This window comes from Onychomys torridus, chromosome 20 (genome assembly GCF_903995425.1).
Source record: "Onychomys torridus chromosome 20, mOncTor1.1, whole genome shotgun sequence".
Taxonomy (NCBI): domain Eukaryota; kingdom Metazoa; phylum Chordata; class Mammalia; order Rodentia; family Cricetidae; genus Onychomys; species Onychomys torridus.
In genome coordinates, this window is record NC_050462.1 from 41,851,170 (window position 1) to 41,870,230 (window position 19,061).

Genomic DNA, 19,061 nt, shown 5'->3' on the forward strand with positions numbered 1-19,061 from the left:
TACTGTCCACCATGATGACTTCCTAGCTATACTGAGTCAAAGACCTGCTGTAGCCCACTGCCCAAAGAACCAACCTGTCATCACTTCTGGGGTCTTGCACTCCAACACATTACTTCATACCTCTTTTTGGTTTGTGTGCAGATTTCTAATTCTTGGGTGGGTTTCTCTCTACTGTCATGATATCCACTCACCTAGACCCCACCTTATTACTTCAACCATCCTGCCACAAACTTTGTGTCTTTACCTCTTTGTTCTACTTTTGTTGAACTGTGGTGCTGTGAATTAAGAAATGACCCCCACAGACTCATATGTTTGAATGCTTAGTCATCAGAGAACAGCATTATTTGAAAAGATTTTAGGAGTTGTGGCCTTATTGGAGAGGCTCCTTCTCCCGCACCATGTCTGCCTGCATGGTGCCACGCTTCCTGCCTTGATGACAATGGACTGAACCTCTGAGCTGTAAGCCAGCCTCAATGGAATGTTCTCCTTCAAGGAGTTGCCATGGTCATGGGGACTCTTCCCAGAAAGGCATGAATTCCTCACAGATGCTTGTATAAGCCGAGATTCTTGGCTTCCGAGTTGGCGTGGCACAAATGGGAGTTCAAGTCAACGCGCTTCCTCATGACCCCTAGACAGTTGTGTGTCACCTCCCTGCTGAGTTCACAGTAGCTCCTGGAAACCGTCACCACCCCTTCACATTCTATTCATCTCTCCTCTCACCACCCAAGAGCTCTTTGTAGGCAGGGAGCTTATAGTTCCAGAACAGTGACTTGTAGGTCCCAATGCAGAAGGGTATCCAGATCTTTAGTAAGAACAGTGTCTACCACGTAGAGTCCTAGGGATTAAACTTGGCTCTGTCAGTCTTGGCAGCAACTGCCTGAACCTGGCTGAGGCATCCCCGCTGGCCCTGAACCAAGTATTCTTACACTAATGTTTTATTTCTCATCAAAGTTGTTGAAATGCCTTAAGATTATTGATATTTAAATGCATGACCACATCACAAATTACAAAATACGTTATTAGCTTTATTTCTGGAAGTGACCAGGATAAAACCTAGAACATAAAAAATTTCAACAGATGGGAGTCAGAGACAGCTCAGAGGTTAAAAGCACTGGCTGTTCCTATACAGGAGCCAGGGTTCCTTGCCAGCACCGACATGGTGGCTCATAACCATCTATAACTCCAGGTCCAGGGGAGCCAATGTCTTCTTCTGGCCTCCAAGGTACCAAGAACACATGTGGTACACAGACATATATGCAGGCAAAATACCTACATCTATAAATAAATACATTTTGATAGAAAAAATACAGACAATAGTACTGTTATTAATCTTTTAAGCAAATATCCCAAATAACAAAACATCTTGGTTGTCTTTGATGTGAGAAAGAAATTTCAGAAGTTTATTTTTCTATGACATCCTTCAACTTTCCATAATTCTAAAAAGGTGGAACTTCCAGAGTATTCAGCTTATAAAATCTATTACAAATACTCTTTATGATTGAATTGTGCTGGAGAAACTACCAAGGTTTATACTAGCCCCATCACTAAGTAAGTAAAAATAACGACTACAAAGGAAAAGGTCACTACTTACTTGCACAGGTTTCACAAGTGGGTCCATCCTGACTAAGTAAACTTCCAAGCTCCGCTCTTTTTTCATGGGCAACGGAAGCGTCAAGTAACAAAAAGGGTCAAAGGTCACTGAGATCTTAGCACACTCAGGACACACTAGAGTAGATTTGAAAAGGCCATGGAATATATCTACTATGATAGAATCATTTCTTTTCAAGTGGTTTTCCCAGGCTTCCTCAGCAACCACCTACAAGGAAAGTGAACGCCACAGGTCACTGACGGTGTGAGGAAGCTGTGCCGGTGAGGAGGACTGTGGCGTCAAGTCCACTCACCTTATCTGGCCTGCCATCAGCATCTTTTAACTGAATATATGGTTTTTTCCTAATTCTATTCAAATCCTCGTGGAGTCCATCTAATAGGAAAGCTAATAGTTCTTGGCAGTCTTGCTGCTGATATCCAGAGAACTGAGGTGCAAATCGTCCCACCTGTGTCTGGAAGACCAACAAGATGACAGAGTCAGACAGGAGTCCTTCAGAAGCACACAGTCGTTCTGCTCATTCATGAGTCCACACATGGGAATTACCACTTACTAAAAATCACTCCTATTCCCCAAGTCAAATCGGTGACACATTTTAAATTATTTCAAGATATGTTCCAGTAAAAAAAATCGTTCCATCTCTGGGGGGAAGAAAGCTTTACTGCCTTTTAGTTTCAGCATTATTTTCTAATTTTTTTTAAATATGTTTTTTTCTTTACACTTTTGTGCTTTCCAGGTAGGCTATTTAGTGTATAGAACATTCCCCAAGGAGACTGCTAAGGGGTTGGCTAGAGGTCATAAGCAGGGAGTGGTAGTGTGTTTTATGGGGAAACCACAATTGGATAAATTTTGGTAAAAATAAGTTATAGTGTTGGTTATGAAATCAGTGTTAATGTGTCAACCATACAAAATCGGGACTTTTCAAACAGACACACATCTAAGACAAAGAATGCTTGGTGGGTTAACAGAAATGTGACCAAAGACTTGGTGGGATCAAACCCTGCACTTCCCCTAGGAGTGTGTTTCTGCACTTGTTAACTCAGTTTGTGCTAACATTATGGAGGGTAACTTCTGTGAAAAATTAAAGCTGATTGTATTTACACAGAATAGGGGTAAACACAAATATGCTATATATATGTATATATATACACACATACATATAATATATATATATATATGCAGATGTGTTTATGTAGTTTATTTGTTTTGCATTTCCAGTGAAGATGTGATAAGTCTTTATCTTTATTCAACATGTGGATGCTCTAAAAATAGAGCTGGGCACAGTGATAAGCAGGCGGTCCCAGAACTTAGGAGGCTAATATAGGGAATGCTGGAGTCTAGGAATTTGAGACCAGTCTGGGCAATACAGAAAGAATCCATTGCAAATAAAATAAAACGAAGAAAAAATACACATACAAACCTACGTAAAGCACTCTCTCTAAATGCACTAATCATTGTGTGGCCTTGAACTGGCTTGTTACGAACCAGCATTTCTCTGTTTATCTAAGGGCTTTGGGCATTATTTAGCTACAGGTCTTCCTAGAATGACTGGCAGGCAGGCAGACAAGGGACAGGTTCTAATCCCAGCTATATTAATATGTAAACATTATACACACAGAAATATATCTCTAAAAGCATTCTGAAATAACTTTCTAAGTTTCAGGAAACACTGACTTGAGAACCAAATAAAAAGAAAATATGGAAAACCTTTGTACACGACACTGTGAAACACAGGAGACGTAAAAGCTACTAACATTTTACTGAGTCACTAAAGAGAAACTACAAATCTCTCATTTATCCATTGTAAAAAAGAGGACAAGTCTGATGGCCAAAAGGCACATTACAGTTCTTCTACGATTTTCCTTAATCTTCATAGTACTAGGACTTTAAATACATACGATTTAGAAGAAATACAATCTGAATCAGAGTGAGAAAGGTCTGGCAATTGATAGGTGTGTATCTACAGGAAATCTCAAGAGAAAACAATGTAGCCACATCAAACTGCTGAGGGCTGGTTTGTCTGGACAAATCTCCAAGGTCAGAATGTGAGAGAATAACTGCAGGAGCAGGCTGACTTGGTGACTGCTTCACATTGTATGTGGATTTCTTAACTACATTTATTCATTGTCTGTGCGCACACTCATGGACGTCAAAGGACTCAATTTCTAACTCTTACTATTTTATGTATGGGTGCTTTGCCTGCATTGTCTTCACATCATTTGCATGCAGTGCCTGTGGAGACCTGAAGAGGGTGTCAGACACCACCCCCACCGTCCGCCCCCCAAATGCTGTTACAGATGGTGCTAGGAGCTAAATCTTGGTCACCCGGAAGAGTGGCCAGTGCTCTTAACTGCACGGACCATGTTCTGACTCATTTTTAAGAACTGGTAGATAATTAACAAAACATTTTATAGCAGATGTTCTAGGGATGCCACTTACCTATAAAGACTATGACTTACAATAACTTAGTGCAAGATCTAAGAAGGAACTAGCTCACACACACACAAACACCCAAGTGTGGGAACTACTGAAAATACAATCTGCATGACCATAGGATAAACTAGATCACTTAGACTTAGTGGCACAGTGGCATGCCTGAAGGAGGAAGTTCTCTACATCACATAAAATAGTCATGGTCTCCAGAAACATTCTAAACCATTTTAAACTATATGAAGTCCTTTTTTGTCCCCCTTGTTACTCCTTCCCTGATAATCCAAACTAAACCTTTGTGAATAAGACTATGTGTGCACGCCTGAGTGTGCACATGAGTGCAAAGGCCAGTGGAGGTCACAAGAGGGCATCAGATCCTCTCCAGAGTTTCAGGGGCATTTCTGAGCCACCTGAGGTTGGTGCTGGCAAGCTGGATGCTGGCAACTCAGGTCCTCTGGAAAGGTAGAAAGTGCTCTTAACGTCTCAGCCATCCCTCTCCAGCCCATTTCTAGGGATCACGGAAACAAAAACCAAACAAAAAAGCCCTAACCACCCGTCCTGTTCTACGGCCTGAAGTTCTATGTCCCACGGATGGGATGCACTGTCTTTAGGAGATCGGGAGACACTGCCATGGGACTTCATCCCTTCCATCTGAGGATCCCTCCCCGGGACAAGAGTGCGCTCGATGAGAATGAGTTACCATACTAACCTTAAATGCTCTGGGAGTGACGTAGCTAAACTTCCCAGACCACATCTGCTTGATCAGTTCAGCATATGATTTAGCTATTTCACCTCTCATTCCCAAGGGATTGTCAAAATTCAGTTCTTCTTGGTACTTATCATTGAGGAAATATTCAGTAAGTGGAGGTGTGTTGCTCAAACACTGCAAGGAACAAAAGAGATTTTAAAGTCAAAGTAACGACATAAATATGTTACAAATGTTAAAAGGAAGAGTGAAACAAACTGATTTACTATAACATATACAGAAAAATATAAACGGTTTCTTGTTCTAAGTAAATGTCAAACACTCAAATGAGGCACTCATATTATTTATCTCCCAAACTTTCAATCAGTTACTTCATAAATAAAAAACTGTCAGTTGCTGCAAAATCTACATTAATTTTAACCACAGCAAACTACCTGTTAACTGGGAGAGAAGCTCAGAGTTTCCTTTCCTTCTTTTACTTGTTGGCAGAAATTATGGATTGTCTAATCCTCCCAGGCACCTGCAGATTAGCCTGAGTAGGTAAAAACTGAGATTGTGTGCAAGCAAAAAAGAAAAAAAAATAACTTAAAGGAGGTAGACCGTTTGTGGTGTCCATGGACTCAAATCATTGCAGATAGGAAAATACTTTGGGAAAAATTACATTCACGCTGAACAAAAGTTTTTAGTCACTATTCTTTAGCTGGTACAATCTAAATGCATTATAAGCAAGCTAGAGAGGATTTACAATGTACAGGAGGAGATACACAGGTTATGTGGTAATCGTAAGCCATCCTGTGGATTTTCGTACCAAGACCTCATGGGTACCACGACTACAACTGTACTTACTGCTTCTGCAGCCAATGCCTTATCATAAAGGAACCGTTTTTAAACCTGTCATCTGGCTGGCAGCAGTGTTCAGAACGGGTAGTACTGACCAGGAAGGCCTACGAGGACAAACTTTAGGCAAACCCTGGGTGTGTTCTTTTGACAGCTCTTAATACAGTAACAATCCACTTTTCTTTTTTGAAAAAATAAAAAACTACACCAAAGCACTCCAATTCTTTATTATTTGAATTAATTCCTGATTAAAAAAATTTAAAAAGATGGCAGAAACATTTTTCCAAATATTTTATCGTATGATGGAATAACTTTAAATAGATGATGTATATAATCTGATCTCAGTAGGAGCCATGTTACTTTATTAATGTTTTGAATATGCAATGCATTATTCACTTATAATCATGTAAGTTATACAAATATAAATACATATCTGTTTATGCAGGAATGTATTTGTCTTAGAGTCACGTGATAAAGTGCTATATGAGAAACCAGTTGCTTGTATATAACTTTAAAAAAACCATTTTGTTCAGAGTCTCAATTAATATTCATGGAAATGAAAGTTTTGGAGAGCTGGTGTGCAATTAAGTTGCATTAAGTTAAATAGGCTTTGTAGCTATTAAAGTTTAGCTTGCTGGGTTCATATAGATAATTTAAATTACGACCATAGTCTATAGTCTGGTCAAAACACCAAAATAAGCATATTCTTTTACTTGGTTCTTGGAAGTACATTATGATACTCATTTATTTTTCAGTCTCAACTCTATCAACTTATGTTTACTAAGTAATCATAATTATCTATAAAATCTGCGTGCAATCTAGCCTTAGCCCTCAAGACGAACTTGGAAATGTGTTAGTATCCTGGCATTGATGGTTTTGATTCTCCCCTCCTTCCGGAGGTCATCTGAGGTGCGCGAGAGTAAGTGCAGATGCTACAGCTGAGCTCCACCCTGATCTCTTACTGTACTTCTGATTCTGAGACAAGATCTGTTGCCCAGGCTGGCCTTGAACTCATTCTGTATCACAAAGAGGCCTTAAACTTATCATCTCTTGCCTTGGTCTCTAGACCAACTAGATTCCAGGACCATTACTAGGTCCAGAAGTTACTGTATGACTTAGACTGGGCTCTGTAGGTCTTTACAGTCCTTTACATTTACTTCCAGTATAGAAATCTTCGAAGCAGAGAAAAAATCCATAGGTCGTTTATAATGTGGAAAGTCACTAAGGGACAGGGCACTTCCTATTTATTCCTAAGTCCTTTTATGTTAAGTTCCATTTTCTTCTTTTGCATGACATTTCACTTTTAACTACACCCCCAGCACTGGAGGAAGGGTCAGGCAGTACAGAAACCATCCGAGTCCAGATGCCATCCCCTACCAGGACCAACACTAAACAGACAATGAGGCAAAGGGGCTGGCACAGCAATATATAATAACTAGCACTTAGTTTCCAAATCTTCATATTTGATTTGGTTATTAATTTTGGTTATATTAATTAATTAATAAAGTCTATTATTATACAAATAACCAAATTGCTAAAAATAAGTGTGCAAAACATGAATAATTTCTGAACTTTATTTTCACTAAATATTCATATGAACTGTTAACTTCCAAGACCTTCCAAACACAACTGAAAAAAAAAAAACATTAACTCTCTACCAGTGATCTTTTAAATGTGTTTGTTCATGTTACTGTCTTGCTATAAACCCTTCAATAACTCCTTCTACTCATACCAGAACCCCAATTCTTAGAGGAGACTTACTCATCCATGTCCCTCTGACAATGCCTGCACTTACTTTGTTCACTGACAGGCTCTTGACGCCTATGCTTCCTCTCGCTGCCTAAAGCACACAACTTCACCTATCTGAAAACCCGTCCTCTTGCCTTAGTAGCTCCATCCTCTGAATCAGATTCGGGTATCCTGCCTGGGATGTGCTCTCAGATCTTTAGCAATGTTTCCTGCTGTGCTGGCATACTGCTCAGTGTTCACTTTCATTACAGCACTGGTTTTGTGATACAATGTAATATTTTGCTAGTCTATGTCACATGGGCTCCATGACAGCCTTCATATTTCCAATCTTTAGCACTGAATGTATCACTTGGCACTAGTCAATACACAATAAATACATATGCTTAATAAAAATGTTCTGCCTGTATTTACTAATGTATTCTCTCGGTTTTTATTCTTCTCTCTCATTACTTACCATAGAATGCTTAATTAACTTTTGTCTAATGAAATCTTAGCACATGTAGTAAATACGTATTTGCTTATAATGAACGACTTCAGAAGTAACCTCCACACCCAAGGATGAAGGCAACAGGACTATATTGAATGCATTCTACCTTTATGTCTGATTTTCTCTTGGCTTTGCAGTGAACCTGTTCTGATTTTCTAGACTAGCTCTTATTTTCACAGGGAAACATGCCAGTTTGAACTGATTATACCTCAGTATTGCCACAGTATAATGAAATACAAATACTTTAAACAAATGGGGGCATGGACTACTTATGGGGACGTCATAAGCAATATTTAAATGTAAACATTCAATCTAATGTATTGAATTATATAATGTATTACGGAACTTTCAAGTTATATTTCTCTAACACTTTGTAAAAGCACATGAATATAGAGATCCGGTAGCTAGTCAACTGTTTTACTACTATACATTTCCCAATGGCTTAAATTCTAATGATGTCAGAATTGTCTCCTAAGCTTGAAAATATTGGGACATGAGAAGTTTGTTCTTGAAATAATGTATGGACCAGTTCCTGTGGCTTTTGGTACAGATTTCAAGATAGAATAGAACACTAAAGTCAGGCATCCAAGTGTCTGCATGTCGCAGCTGCCACTCTATCCATGCTCAACACCATCATTCAGGAGAAAAGAGGCCCGTTTCTTACATCTGGTGTGTTGCTGTTTGATGGGCATTATTGCATTGTTTAGTGTTTTCATAGAAGCCTATCTTGAAATGAAGAAGTCCTTGATGACTGAGACTGGACGCTCAGACTGGCTGCCATTAAATGTAATGTTCTCAAAACAACTCCTTTAAAATATACCTAGATGCATGTCTCTCCATATTTAAAGTAGGACATTGCCCATTTAGACTCAGACACTTTGAATGATACAATATGGACTGAAAGTCTAATGTACTGTATGTAGACTAAATGGTTCCTTGACTGTAAAATTAAACAAAACAACTCTAACTTCTTAACATATACGGTTGTTGTCAGCAAAACCGAAACATGTATGAGCACCTTATAAGAAAAACCAAATGCATAAACAGTATTAGACAATGTATTACTTTTGGCCATTTCTGATAAGCTACCGTTCTCTGTTAATTTACTGAAGTTAACCACCTGACACTGTGAAATATCAAAATCAAGAAAATTAGATCTTCTAATTATCTATGGTAAAATGGGGCCCAAGTATGAGACAATGTATTGACATTAAGACACACATGTATATAAATTTTTTGAGATATGGTTCTATTATAGAGCCAAAATTGAATATAAAATCCTGATCCTTCTCCCTTCGCTTTCCCAGTACCGGAAAACAACATACAGCTCTTACGCCATGTCTTGTTTTTTTTGTTGTTGTTGTTGTTTTTTTTTTTTTTTGAGCTGGGGATCGAACCTAGGGCCTTGCGCTTGCTAGGCGAGCACTCTACCACTGAGCTAAATCCCCAACCCTTAAGCCATGTCTTTTATCTATAATTAGGCTTAGAGTTGTTCCTCAAATGGAGAAAATTTTTGAAGATCATATTAAAGATAAAGTAATACTATGGTTGATAAGGTCATTATGAAACTACTATCATGTACAAATCTAATTAAAAATATATAATTATATATAATTAAAAATAAATACTAATTAAAAATAAAGCAATAACTAGACAAAAGAGGTTCTTAATAGCATCTTCAACTCTTAATGCAAAAGAGAAAAAAGTAAGCAACTTATGTTAATGAACAGGCAAGGTACTTGATAAAAAGGCTAAATATTTCTCTATTTAAATATTTAAAAACCAATCCTATGCAAGCTAACAGTGTACGAAATTGGCAAGGACAACAGAAATTGAAGGATGAGTAATCACGTTTCGTATCTGGTGTGTATGGTAATCTTCTTGCATTGACTAATTTGGCTTTCATGACAGGATGATTAGAGACAAGGCTGAGTAAACAAGCTACTACACAAAGTTACTGATTGCGGAGAAACGGTAAAAAAGGTGATGGACCACGGTTAGGACAGCATGCACAAGACTTAGGCAAGCAAAAGCCATACCAAATCTCGGCATAAGGAAGGAGGTGGCCGTACGTCCCAGCCCTAGCCGAGGAACTAGTGACAACTGAACTACCGGGAAGGTAGAGGAGCTTTTGGTAAGTTGGTTATACTCCACTGCAGGCTACACATCCAGCAATGTAAGGGCCACACAGACTGGACTGAAAGGAGTTAAAAACACAGGACACAAAGGTGGGTGGATCTGGAAAGAGTTGGAAGATTAGAGTGAACATGATCAAAACACTCCGTACAAATTTCCCAACGAACTAATTAAAAATAAGTATGTGTGTAAGCAAACAAATGACTTAGTGAGAAGTGACTGCTCAGGATCTGTTTCTCAAAGGGGCTGTGTGATACTTGCATATTTCATATTGGAAACTGCAAATATTGCTATTACTGAATTTAAATTAGAAGTCTGTATCTATCTATCTATCTATCTATATAGATCCCTTAGATTAATGTACTGAATGAACCTTTATACGTACTCCTTGGAGTGTTCTTTCTCTGGCATGCATTGTTCCACCTTAGTCTATCAAGGGGGAGTTAGTAATTACTCCTTCCTCTGGGCTAACTCTGTACTTTCAGTTCAATCATAGAGTCAATGTGTTAGTCACCAATGTACCTCAGCATCTAGCACAAGGACAGTCTATCAGGCAGACACCAGAAAATGTCCTGAAAGAGACTCAGAACTTCGGGAGACGAAGGGACTCCAAAGGACACTTAACTTGTACCTGGTTATAATATTTATTCCCAAAACTATATAAGATCAAAAAGTTCTTGTTTTGGGGTGCAGGGAAGTTGGTTTCGATTCAGGGTTTCTCTGAATAGACCTGGCTGTCCTGGAACTTGCTTTGTAGACCAGGCTGGCCTTAAACTCAGAGGTCTGCCTGCCTCTGTCTCCCCAGTGCTGGGAATAAAGGTGTGCACTACCACCACCTAACTCAAGAAGTCCTCTTTAAGGAGGCATTATGTAATCTTCCTAAGGAAGGAAAATGAAGACTGTCAAAGCCTCAATACCCACCAAACTTCATCTATATAAGCTAAAACTGTTTCTCTAAATCTTTATCCAGGAACCAAGCAAGAATTCTACCGGAATTCTAAATACTCAAATGTCTCGCCCACTGGACATTCTGCTATTTGGTTCAATGTAAATAGACCTTTACCCATTGTAACCCTCAAGAACAGTATAATAAAGAAATACAGAAAACTTCAAGTACTTTATAAAGAATTATCTAAAAACAAAACAACAACAAAAAACCCCAAAACAAAAATCAACAACCTACTTTTAAGTGTCCATAGCCCAGTATGCTAAAAACTAGAATACTATGTGAAATGTTTTGTTACTTAAATGGTGGAATACATTGCACCTAATTTTTGTTTTTATACACATATGCTTTCACAGTTTACAGTAGTATTTGAAAGTAAAAGATTTAATTTTTCACTAAGTATGTTCTGGTCAGTGAGACTGATATTGCCTGAATTCTCTGACAAAACTTTTAGTAATGTATGTTGAGTCTTAACTTCTATTTAGTTTATTTATTTATTTTTGGTTAAACTGAAGAACTCAAAGTCTTACTATACAACCAAAACCAAGTCTGAAATCAACATATGAATAATTAATAGCCATCCCATAACTTGTAATGAATCTGGAATTTCCCCAGTACCTGGAAAATAGTCAAAGTAATCCCCTTCAAAAAGAGAGAGTTGTCTTTTGTAAGCTGAGTGTGAACCACTCCCTCTCTGCTCGGGTGCTCCAGTGGCCCAATGCTCAAGTGATCATGTGTGCTCACTACTTTAGTAAACCGGTAACTAGAACAGGAGAGAAAACACACTTAAGTTTTCATTACCTAAAGCTTTTGAGTTTTGTAACTCATTCTGTAACTGATCAAAATGAATGTTACTCAACACTTTTTAAAGAACAGCTACTCCTTCAAACTGAAACTAAAAACCCAATCCACTAAGGAACTTGTTATTTTCTTAGGATTTTTTTAATTTTTTTTGAGACAGGGTTTCTCTGTGTAGCTTTGTGCCTTTTCCTGGATCTCGCTCAGTAGCCCAGGCTGGCCTCGAACTCACAGAGATTCACCTGGCTCTGCCTCCCAAGTGCTGGGATTAAAGGCGTGCGCCACCACCGCCCGGCATTTTCTTAGAATTTTAAAAATAAAACTTCAAGTTATCTATGTTTACAATCATTTTCGAATATTCTCAAGTAACTTTTTCTGAATTTTAAATTAGGTGAATGAAGACTTTTTCAATTTTTTTGTCAATTGTTGTCCTATCTGTTATGAAAACATTAGGAGCTTTTGAATAGTACTGTGTGATCAGAAGCATTCTGTTCTTAGCAAGATAACCAGCTCCGGCTCTTCACGCGTTTAACTGAGAAGCATAAGGCAAGCAGTCATGGGATGAACTACACACATAGGGCTTTGTCAAGGTGATTAGAAAACCGAGTCTTTTAATCATTTGACACTACCCTAACTGACAACGCTAGGATCTCACATAAAGCAGAGCCCCTCCTTGGCTCCCTGCACTTCTTTCTCTTTCATCTATTAAGATGGGGTCTGGCTATGACTCAGGTTGGCCTTGACTCCAGTCTTTCTGTCTCAGCCTGCCAATGACTGCAAGAGTCTGCCACCACATCTATAAGTAATGCACAGTCAAAGGCAGGGATATGGGGTTGGGCAAGGATGTTGTTTGCATGCTATCATAGTCAGTGTAACTACTAGGTTATGACATGGATAAAATGAAACCACTCAATGTCTCACTGTTAGTCCTTCATGGCATTTCTTTCTGTTGTATCAAATCCAATAAAGAATGATTATCAACGTTCTAGAAGTATGACAACTGATGACATACACTTTGTTGGGTAGCAAAGAAATATTAATCCCTTTTTTCCTTTTTCATCTATAAGACTGAGAAAGGATAATCCTAAATTTATCAAAAATATTACCTATAGTAATATAAAGTATGTAATTACCTTATAGATTACTTATAGTAAGTACATCCTTTAACTATGGATGTCACTATTTTAAAAACATATCATTATGATTCTCATAATGAACAGCACAAGAAACGGAATAGAGGATTCCTTTTGATATGGATATATACAAGTCTGTGATAAATTACACTACCAACAAGGCCATAAAGCTATTACAGACTTTAGGTATGGAGTATTTTTTGTTTTTGTTTTTTTGTTTTTTGAGACAGGGTTTCTCTGTGTAGCTTTGCGCCTTTCCTGGAACTAGCTTTGTAGACCAGGCTGGCCTTGAACTCACAGAGATCCGCCTGACTCTGCCTCCCGAGTGCTGGGATTAAAGGTGTGTGCAACCAACGCCAGGCGGTATGGAGTATTTTAATGAGGTTTCAACGCTACTAGACTTTCACAGCAATTAGCTAATTAAAAACATTTTCAGCAACAAGCTATTCATGAGTGATTTATGCTTACACATTTCATGAAAAACAAGTAAAAACCACATGGTTCAAATAATTTTAAGAAAGTGTAAGTCCTGCTTATTTCCATAGCTGACTGATTCAATTTTAATGTCAAACGACCTCTTAACCCATTAATTAAAACTGAGACACAATAAAATAAATGTCCATTTTTTTTGGTATGCAAGATAAAGGATTTAAGAAAATGGTTTATCTTATTTTTTTTAGTAGTTATTCCTTCTCCATAATGTTCAGTATAGAAACATTTTCAGATAAATGAACATGAAGAATTGTATGATTTGCTGTTTTAGCGTTCTTTCAAAGGCATGGGATGGGAAAATGTAAGTTTAATTTATTACAGTCTTTAAGAGAAACAATGAAGTCCTATACAACCCTGTATCATAACTATCCTTACAATAGTTACTGTAGTAACTATCATTACAAGAGGCCCGTACTGACAGCGAACAGAAACTGGAGAATCACGTGATACAGATTACTTTTGTGAGAAAAAAGTGTGAGCAGTCCTTCCACAAACATTCGTTATGGAAACCACTATTTCCAGAGAGCTGTCACGGCGGGACTGATCACGATGGGGGTTACATGCATACGATTCACTGGACAACCAGGAGCAACCAGGACGGGGTTCCCTGCACTACAGTGCTACTCCGGCCTGCCATGATGTGGCACTTGCAGTCACACTGGTTACGTTTGTGGGGCACAAACTGTAATGTTTATGTACTATTTCTTGTCCAAAGCTTTCATTTTTCAACGGCAAGAAGTTAACTATTGTATGCTGCAGTTCTGTTTAAATTACTGTGCTCCTTTGTAGTTCTTTTGTAGCTCTGGAAGTACTGCTAATCAGGTACACATCAAGTACATATATGGTAAATGATTCTTTTCTAATGCAGTATTTCTCAAGTCAATTCTGTGGAGGGGTCAATTGGAAAAAAAAAAAAAAAAGCAGCCTTCCAAATCACTTTTGCCAGACTAAATGAAAAAAATAAAAATCCCATACAAAAACCAAACCTGATTATCCCAGAACTATAAAATTACTCTATCAAATTGACACAGAAGACTTTGATCACTTGCAGTTTCAAAACCCTTTCCATCACTGACCAGCCCATGACATCTGTGAGAAACACTGTGCTAGCGTTATTACTATTATCTGGTCCCATAGTAAATACTGAAGATATACAAGATATCAAGGACAGCCTCTGCTTTCACAATGGTCACCGTAGATTAGCTCGGAGAAAGGGAAAGAAGGAAGGGGAAATGTTAACAGTATAAACAAAGAAATCGGACACACCATAAATTCTAAGAACTGAAAGTCCTTTAGACTGATCTGGTCAAAGAGATAAGCTGGTTACAATTTAAATTTTATCCTTAGGTGTCCAAAAAAAAAAGAAGCATATAACACTCCTATTTGCTTATTCAAACGATGAATTTGGAAGCAGTATACTGAATGGCCTGGAAGATGATCAAAGATGCAAGAGAGATGACTTACAGATATATTTTGGTGGTTCACAACATAAAAGCAACTGAATATTGAAATAATGTGTATGTAGAGGAAATGAATAATGTAAGTGCTTTGTAAGATGTAGTCAACAGGACTTGGGATGTAAGTCTCAGATTTTGACTTGGGTCAGTGGGTGAATTGTTCTATCTGCCACAAAGTACAAGAAAGTACAACGTGATGGTGTTGTAGCAACAATCCCAGCATTCAGAAGACAGGAAGAAGGCCTGCTGTGAGCTCAGGGTCATCTTGGTCAGCCACAACCACAACCAACCAACCAACCAACCAATCAATCAAGATCAGGATCAGACTTAATAGACATGTTGGGCTGGAGTCATTTGTAAGCTACCTTGGCACCAATATTCACTGAACAACAGTATGTTAAAGTCGAAACTCAGGAGGGAGAATTATACTTGGGACAGACTTGGGATTTGTTAGTATATAATTACATATCAAAATCTGAAACATAAAGGGGTTAAGAACCTAGCAAATACGAAGAGTGATCTTATAAAAGGCAATTTCTGTGAAGTAGTATACTGAATAGCATTAGCTGACAGACAGTTTATGTGTCAAGCATGGTTTAAGCTCTTTATTTCAGGTTATAGATGAAGAAACCACGAAGTTTCTTTATTCAAGGCGATACAATTAAAAAGTGGCAGAGCTACCGTTTGAATGCAGGCAGTATGGTCGAAAAACCACGTGTTTACCCATCATACTTAGCAGACAGCCCACAGTGCAGCGAGGACTGTAGAAACAGTAGTGACAGTGGGCAGCTGCAGTCTATTCTTCTCAGGGCCGTGGGTCTTCCTATCCCTATTCCCCATTTAGGACATTTAAAAGACCTGTATATAAGCTGAAAAGAACAGTGAAGTCGGGAAGTTAAAGTACAGGACAATGGAAACAAAGTCTGGGAAAGGATGCAGACTCCAGGAGAACGGTGGTATAATCCTGACAACATGTGTACTACTGTTTTTAGTATGGCATTCAGTGATAATACCGTAAGTATAAAAGGAATCTGGAATTAATTTTATTTCTCTCAGAAGGCTTTTCCTATGAAATAATAATGTTTTCTTTGAAAAACAAACACTAAAATAATTCTCCTGACAAAATATATAGTATTTAGGAAAGTTCTTAGTAATTATTCCCTTCTATTATATCAATGTCAGTATAACAGAGGCAATCAAATCAAGTATACATAAAACCGGGTATATAACTGAGGCACTTTAATAACCATTGTATATTACACTAAATATTTTATGTGATTCTTTTGTTAAAGAGCATTTCAACATGTGGAAAAGTATCAGTAGCATGAAGGGGCTCTAACACGTACTCACTGAGTGTATGAATGGTGTGCTTTTGCTGTGGTGTAGATTTCTGATACAGAGACTTCTATGTGAAAAAAAGGGGGTAAGACATGAGGTATAATGTTTGTAACTGGTAATTCCCTGATATGGTATCACAGGATGAATAGTCATGTTCTCTACAAATACAAGTAAGAGCTAATTCAAAAGGTGACATTTGCTGGAGTGTGGTAGAGCACTGCCCTACCATGTGCATGGCACTGACTTCGACCTCCAGCACCCAAGGCAGCAAAAAAATAGTAATAAAACAGCCACTTTGGGGCTGGAGAGATGGCTCAGAGGTTAAGAGCACTGACTGCTCTTCCAGAGGTCCTGAGTTCAATTCCCAGCAACCACATGGTGGATCACAACCATCTGTAATGAGATATGGTGCCCTCTTCTGGCCTGCAGTCATACATGCTGTATACATAATAAATAAATAAATCTTAAAAAAAAAACAAAAACAAGCCGGGTGGTGGTGGCACACACCTGTAATCCAAGCACTCGGGAGGCAGAGGCAGGTAGATCTTTGTGAGTTCGAGGCCAGCCTGGTCTACAGAGTGAGTTCCAGGAAAGGCGCAAAGCTACACAGAGAAACCCTGTCTCGAAAAAAAAACAAAAACAAAAACAAACAAAAAACCCCAGCCACTTCTTAGTAAATCCCCACTTATTTTCTGATGGCTTTCTTTTCTTTGTATTCACAACATTATATAGATCATGTATTCTGATAATTCTTAGGTATTCATAAGTCTATTATAGTCAATAGACCATGAGTTTCCAGAGACAGGCGTTGTCTTTTTAAACTCTGTATCATCATGTCTGGAATAAATACTTAATGGATATTTGTTCAAGCAGATAAAGTAACTAGTAAAACAGTTTATTTTTCTCAGTTGAACTTTGCTCATTTTTCTCTAGATGAATTTAGTAAATTTGTTTCATGTACCATATAAGTAAACATTGCTTGGAAAAACTCAAGCGAACAAGTTAATGTTATTCTAAGTTAGTGCTGCCTGGCCCCGAGTAAGCCCCCAATCACACCCTTTCTAACCCTCTGAGAAGGATACAGTGCTGCATTTTGGAGATAAAAGAATTCCTTACAAAGCCTAGAAAATATTTGCATCCGCAGTTCTTTTTTCTCCTACCAAACCTCAGTGTCCTTCCTCTACAAACCCTGGAGCACTTTTGAAGTACCCCTTCCATGCAACAGCTTCCAGGATTTGAAATACCATCTGCGCTGCATTCCCTCCTTCCATTTAGGCTTCTGATCTCTAATCTCAAACAAGAACATTTGGCTAGTTATGGTCATTTACCTGAAATTAATTCATAATCTTCTCCTCATGCAAATGTCATTCTACATTTATTTCTTTTCCACGTCTATGATTCTGTCAATGTTAATATTCGCTACTATAATGTACAAGACAGAAGCTAGAGGCACTTAGGACTCCTTTTATCCTTTCTTAATTTTCGTCTTTTCTATATGTGAGATGCTATTCCAGGTATAGGGACAGAGAGAAAGCCAACAGAGACTGCTTCATAAAACTGGTATTTGTTCACGTGTATGGGTGTGAGATTGGAATAGGCAGAGAGAGCTGAACAAAATCCCCCAAATACAAATAGCATATCAGCTGCTCATGAGCTGTATGCAGAAGGTGAGGAGAGCAGTTACTGTTTTCTACAGGGTCTCGGGAAAGGCCTTCTTTCTGGCTGTTAGAGACCTGGCAAAGTCAGAGGGCAAAGAGGCAGCCAAGATTATCAGAGACACAGAAGCAGAAAAAATTTTTGGTACAGCGATCCATTACAGACAAAATAAACTTGATGTGAAATGGTGGGGTAATGCTGACACCAGGCCTAGATTACATAGGACTTTGTATGATTTTAAGGAGGAACTATGTAGTGTGAGTGTATGTGTATGTGTGGAGGCCCGAGGTCAACACTGGGTGTCTTTCCCAGTTGCTTTCTACCTTATCATTTGAGACAGAGATGCTCATTGAACTTGGAGTTCACTGATTTGGCCAAGCCACCCCTGGGATGTTCTTCTCCCTGCTTCCCAGCACTGGATTACATGGCTGGCATTTTACTTGGGTGTTGGGAAATTCAAACTCAAGTCCTCAAGCTTGCATGGCAGGCACTTTACTCAGGGGACCACCTTCCCTGTGCCTACTACATATGTGACCACATAATTCACTTATTATTCCACAGCACTCCTTTGGTTCCTAAACATGGTGCATTTTAGGGACTTTATACATCGTTTTATTCCATCTAACTATGATTTTTTGGTTATAGCTCAAGCATGAATGCCTGAGTAGCATGATACTTAGGATGAATTAAGAGCTATCCATTTTCCTCCTCATGATGCTTATTATAATTTATGGTGACTTTAATACTGATCTCCTCTATTAGACTATAAACTTGACAGAACAAAACTGTTTGGTTTGTCATAGTATAATTAGTACCTATCAGAGTAAAACATACTCAACAGGACTTTTGTAGAGTAAATTAAAAAAGTCACATCACAGATGTAGCTTATCTGAAATAATTATTGAGTTTGGTAACATATAATATTTGGAAGATAATGGTCAGAATAACTTTGGTTTTTAAAAAATTATACCAAAAGTTGATTTTAATTATGTATTTGACAAACATATACAGTCATATTAGACTATTTAAGAACCTAATGAGTACTATGATTTCATACATGCAATTATGTAAATCTGAAATGTTAATTTTGTCATCAATGATATAAAAATACCAACGATATGAGAAGAATAAAATTTCAAGGGAGCGTGTGAAGTATTTTGACCATGCTCATGATCAAATGATTATGTGTAGATATAACTTTCAAGGAAATTGCTCTAATGACTTAATAAGAGTGCTATATTATGGAATTATTGTGCATTTTACAGAGCTTTCATGCGTCACAGATATGTT

At 38.2% G+C, this 19,061-nt stretch overlaps 1 protein-coding gene across 4 annotated transcripts in view; it reads right to left on the reverse strand.

The window, feature by feature from the left end:
- Positions 1-19,061, reverse strand: part of Usp15 (ubiquitin specific peptidase 15) — a 95,150-nt gene that overhangs the window by 10,895 nt on the left and 65,194 nt on the right. For 2 of the 4 annotated variants that reach the window (XM_036169853.1, XM_036169852.1), the window contains 3 exons: positions 4,746-4,919; positions 1,902-2,060; positions 1,592-1,816 (listed from right to left, as the gene is read on the reverse strand). In XM_036169853.1, the coding sequence (XP_036025746.1) occupies positions 1,592-1,816; positions 1,902-2,060; positions 4,746-4,919 (558 nt within the window). Of the gene's footprint in view, positions 1-1,591; positions 1,817-1,901; positions 2,061-4,745; positions 4,920-11,515; positions 11,661-19,061 lie in introns of those variants that run through there. The other 2 variants (XM_036169854.1, XR_004943279.1) reach the window with 2 other exon arrangements.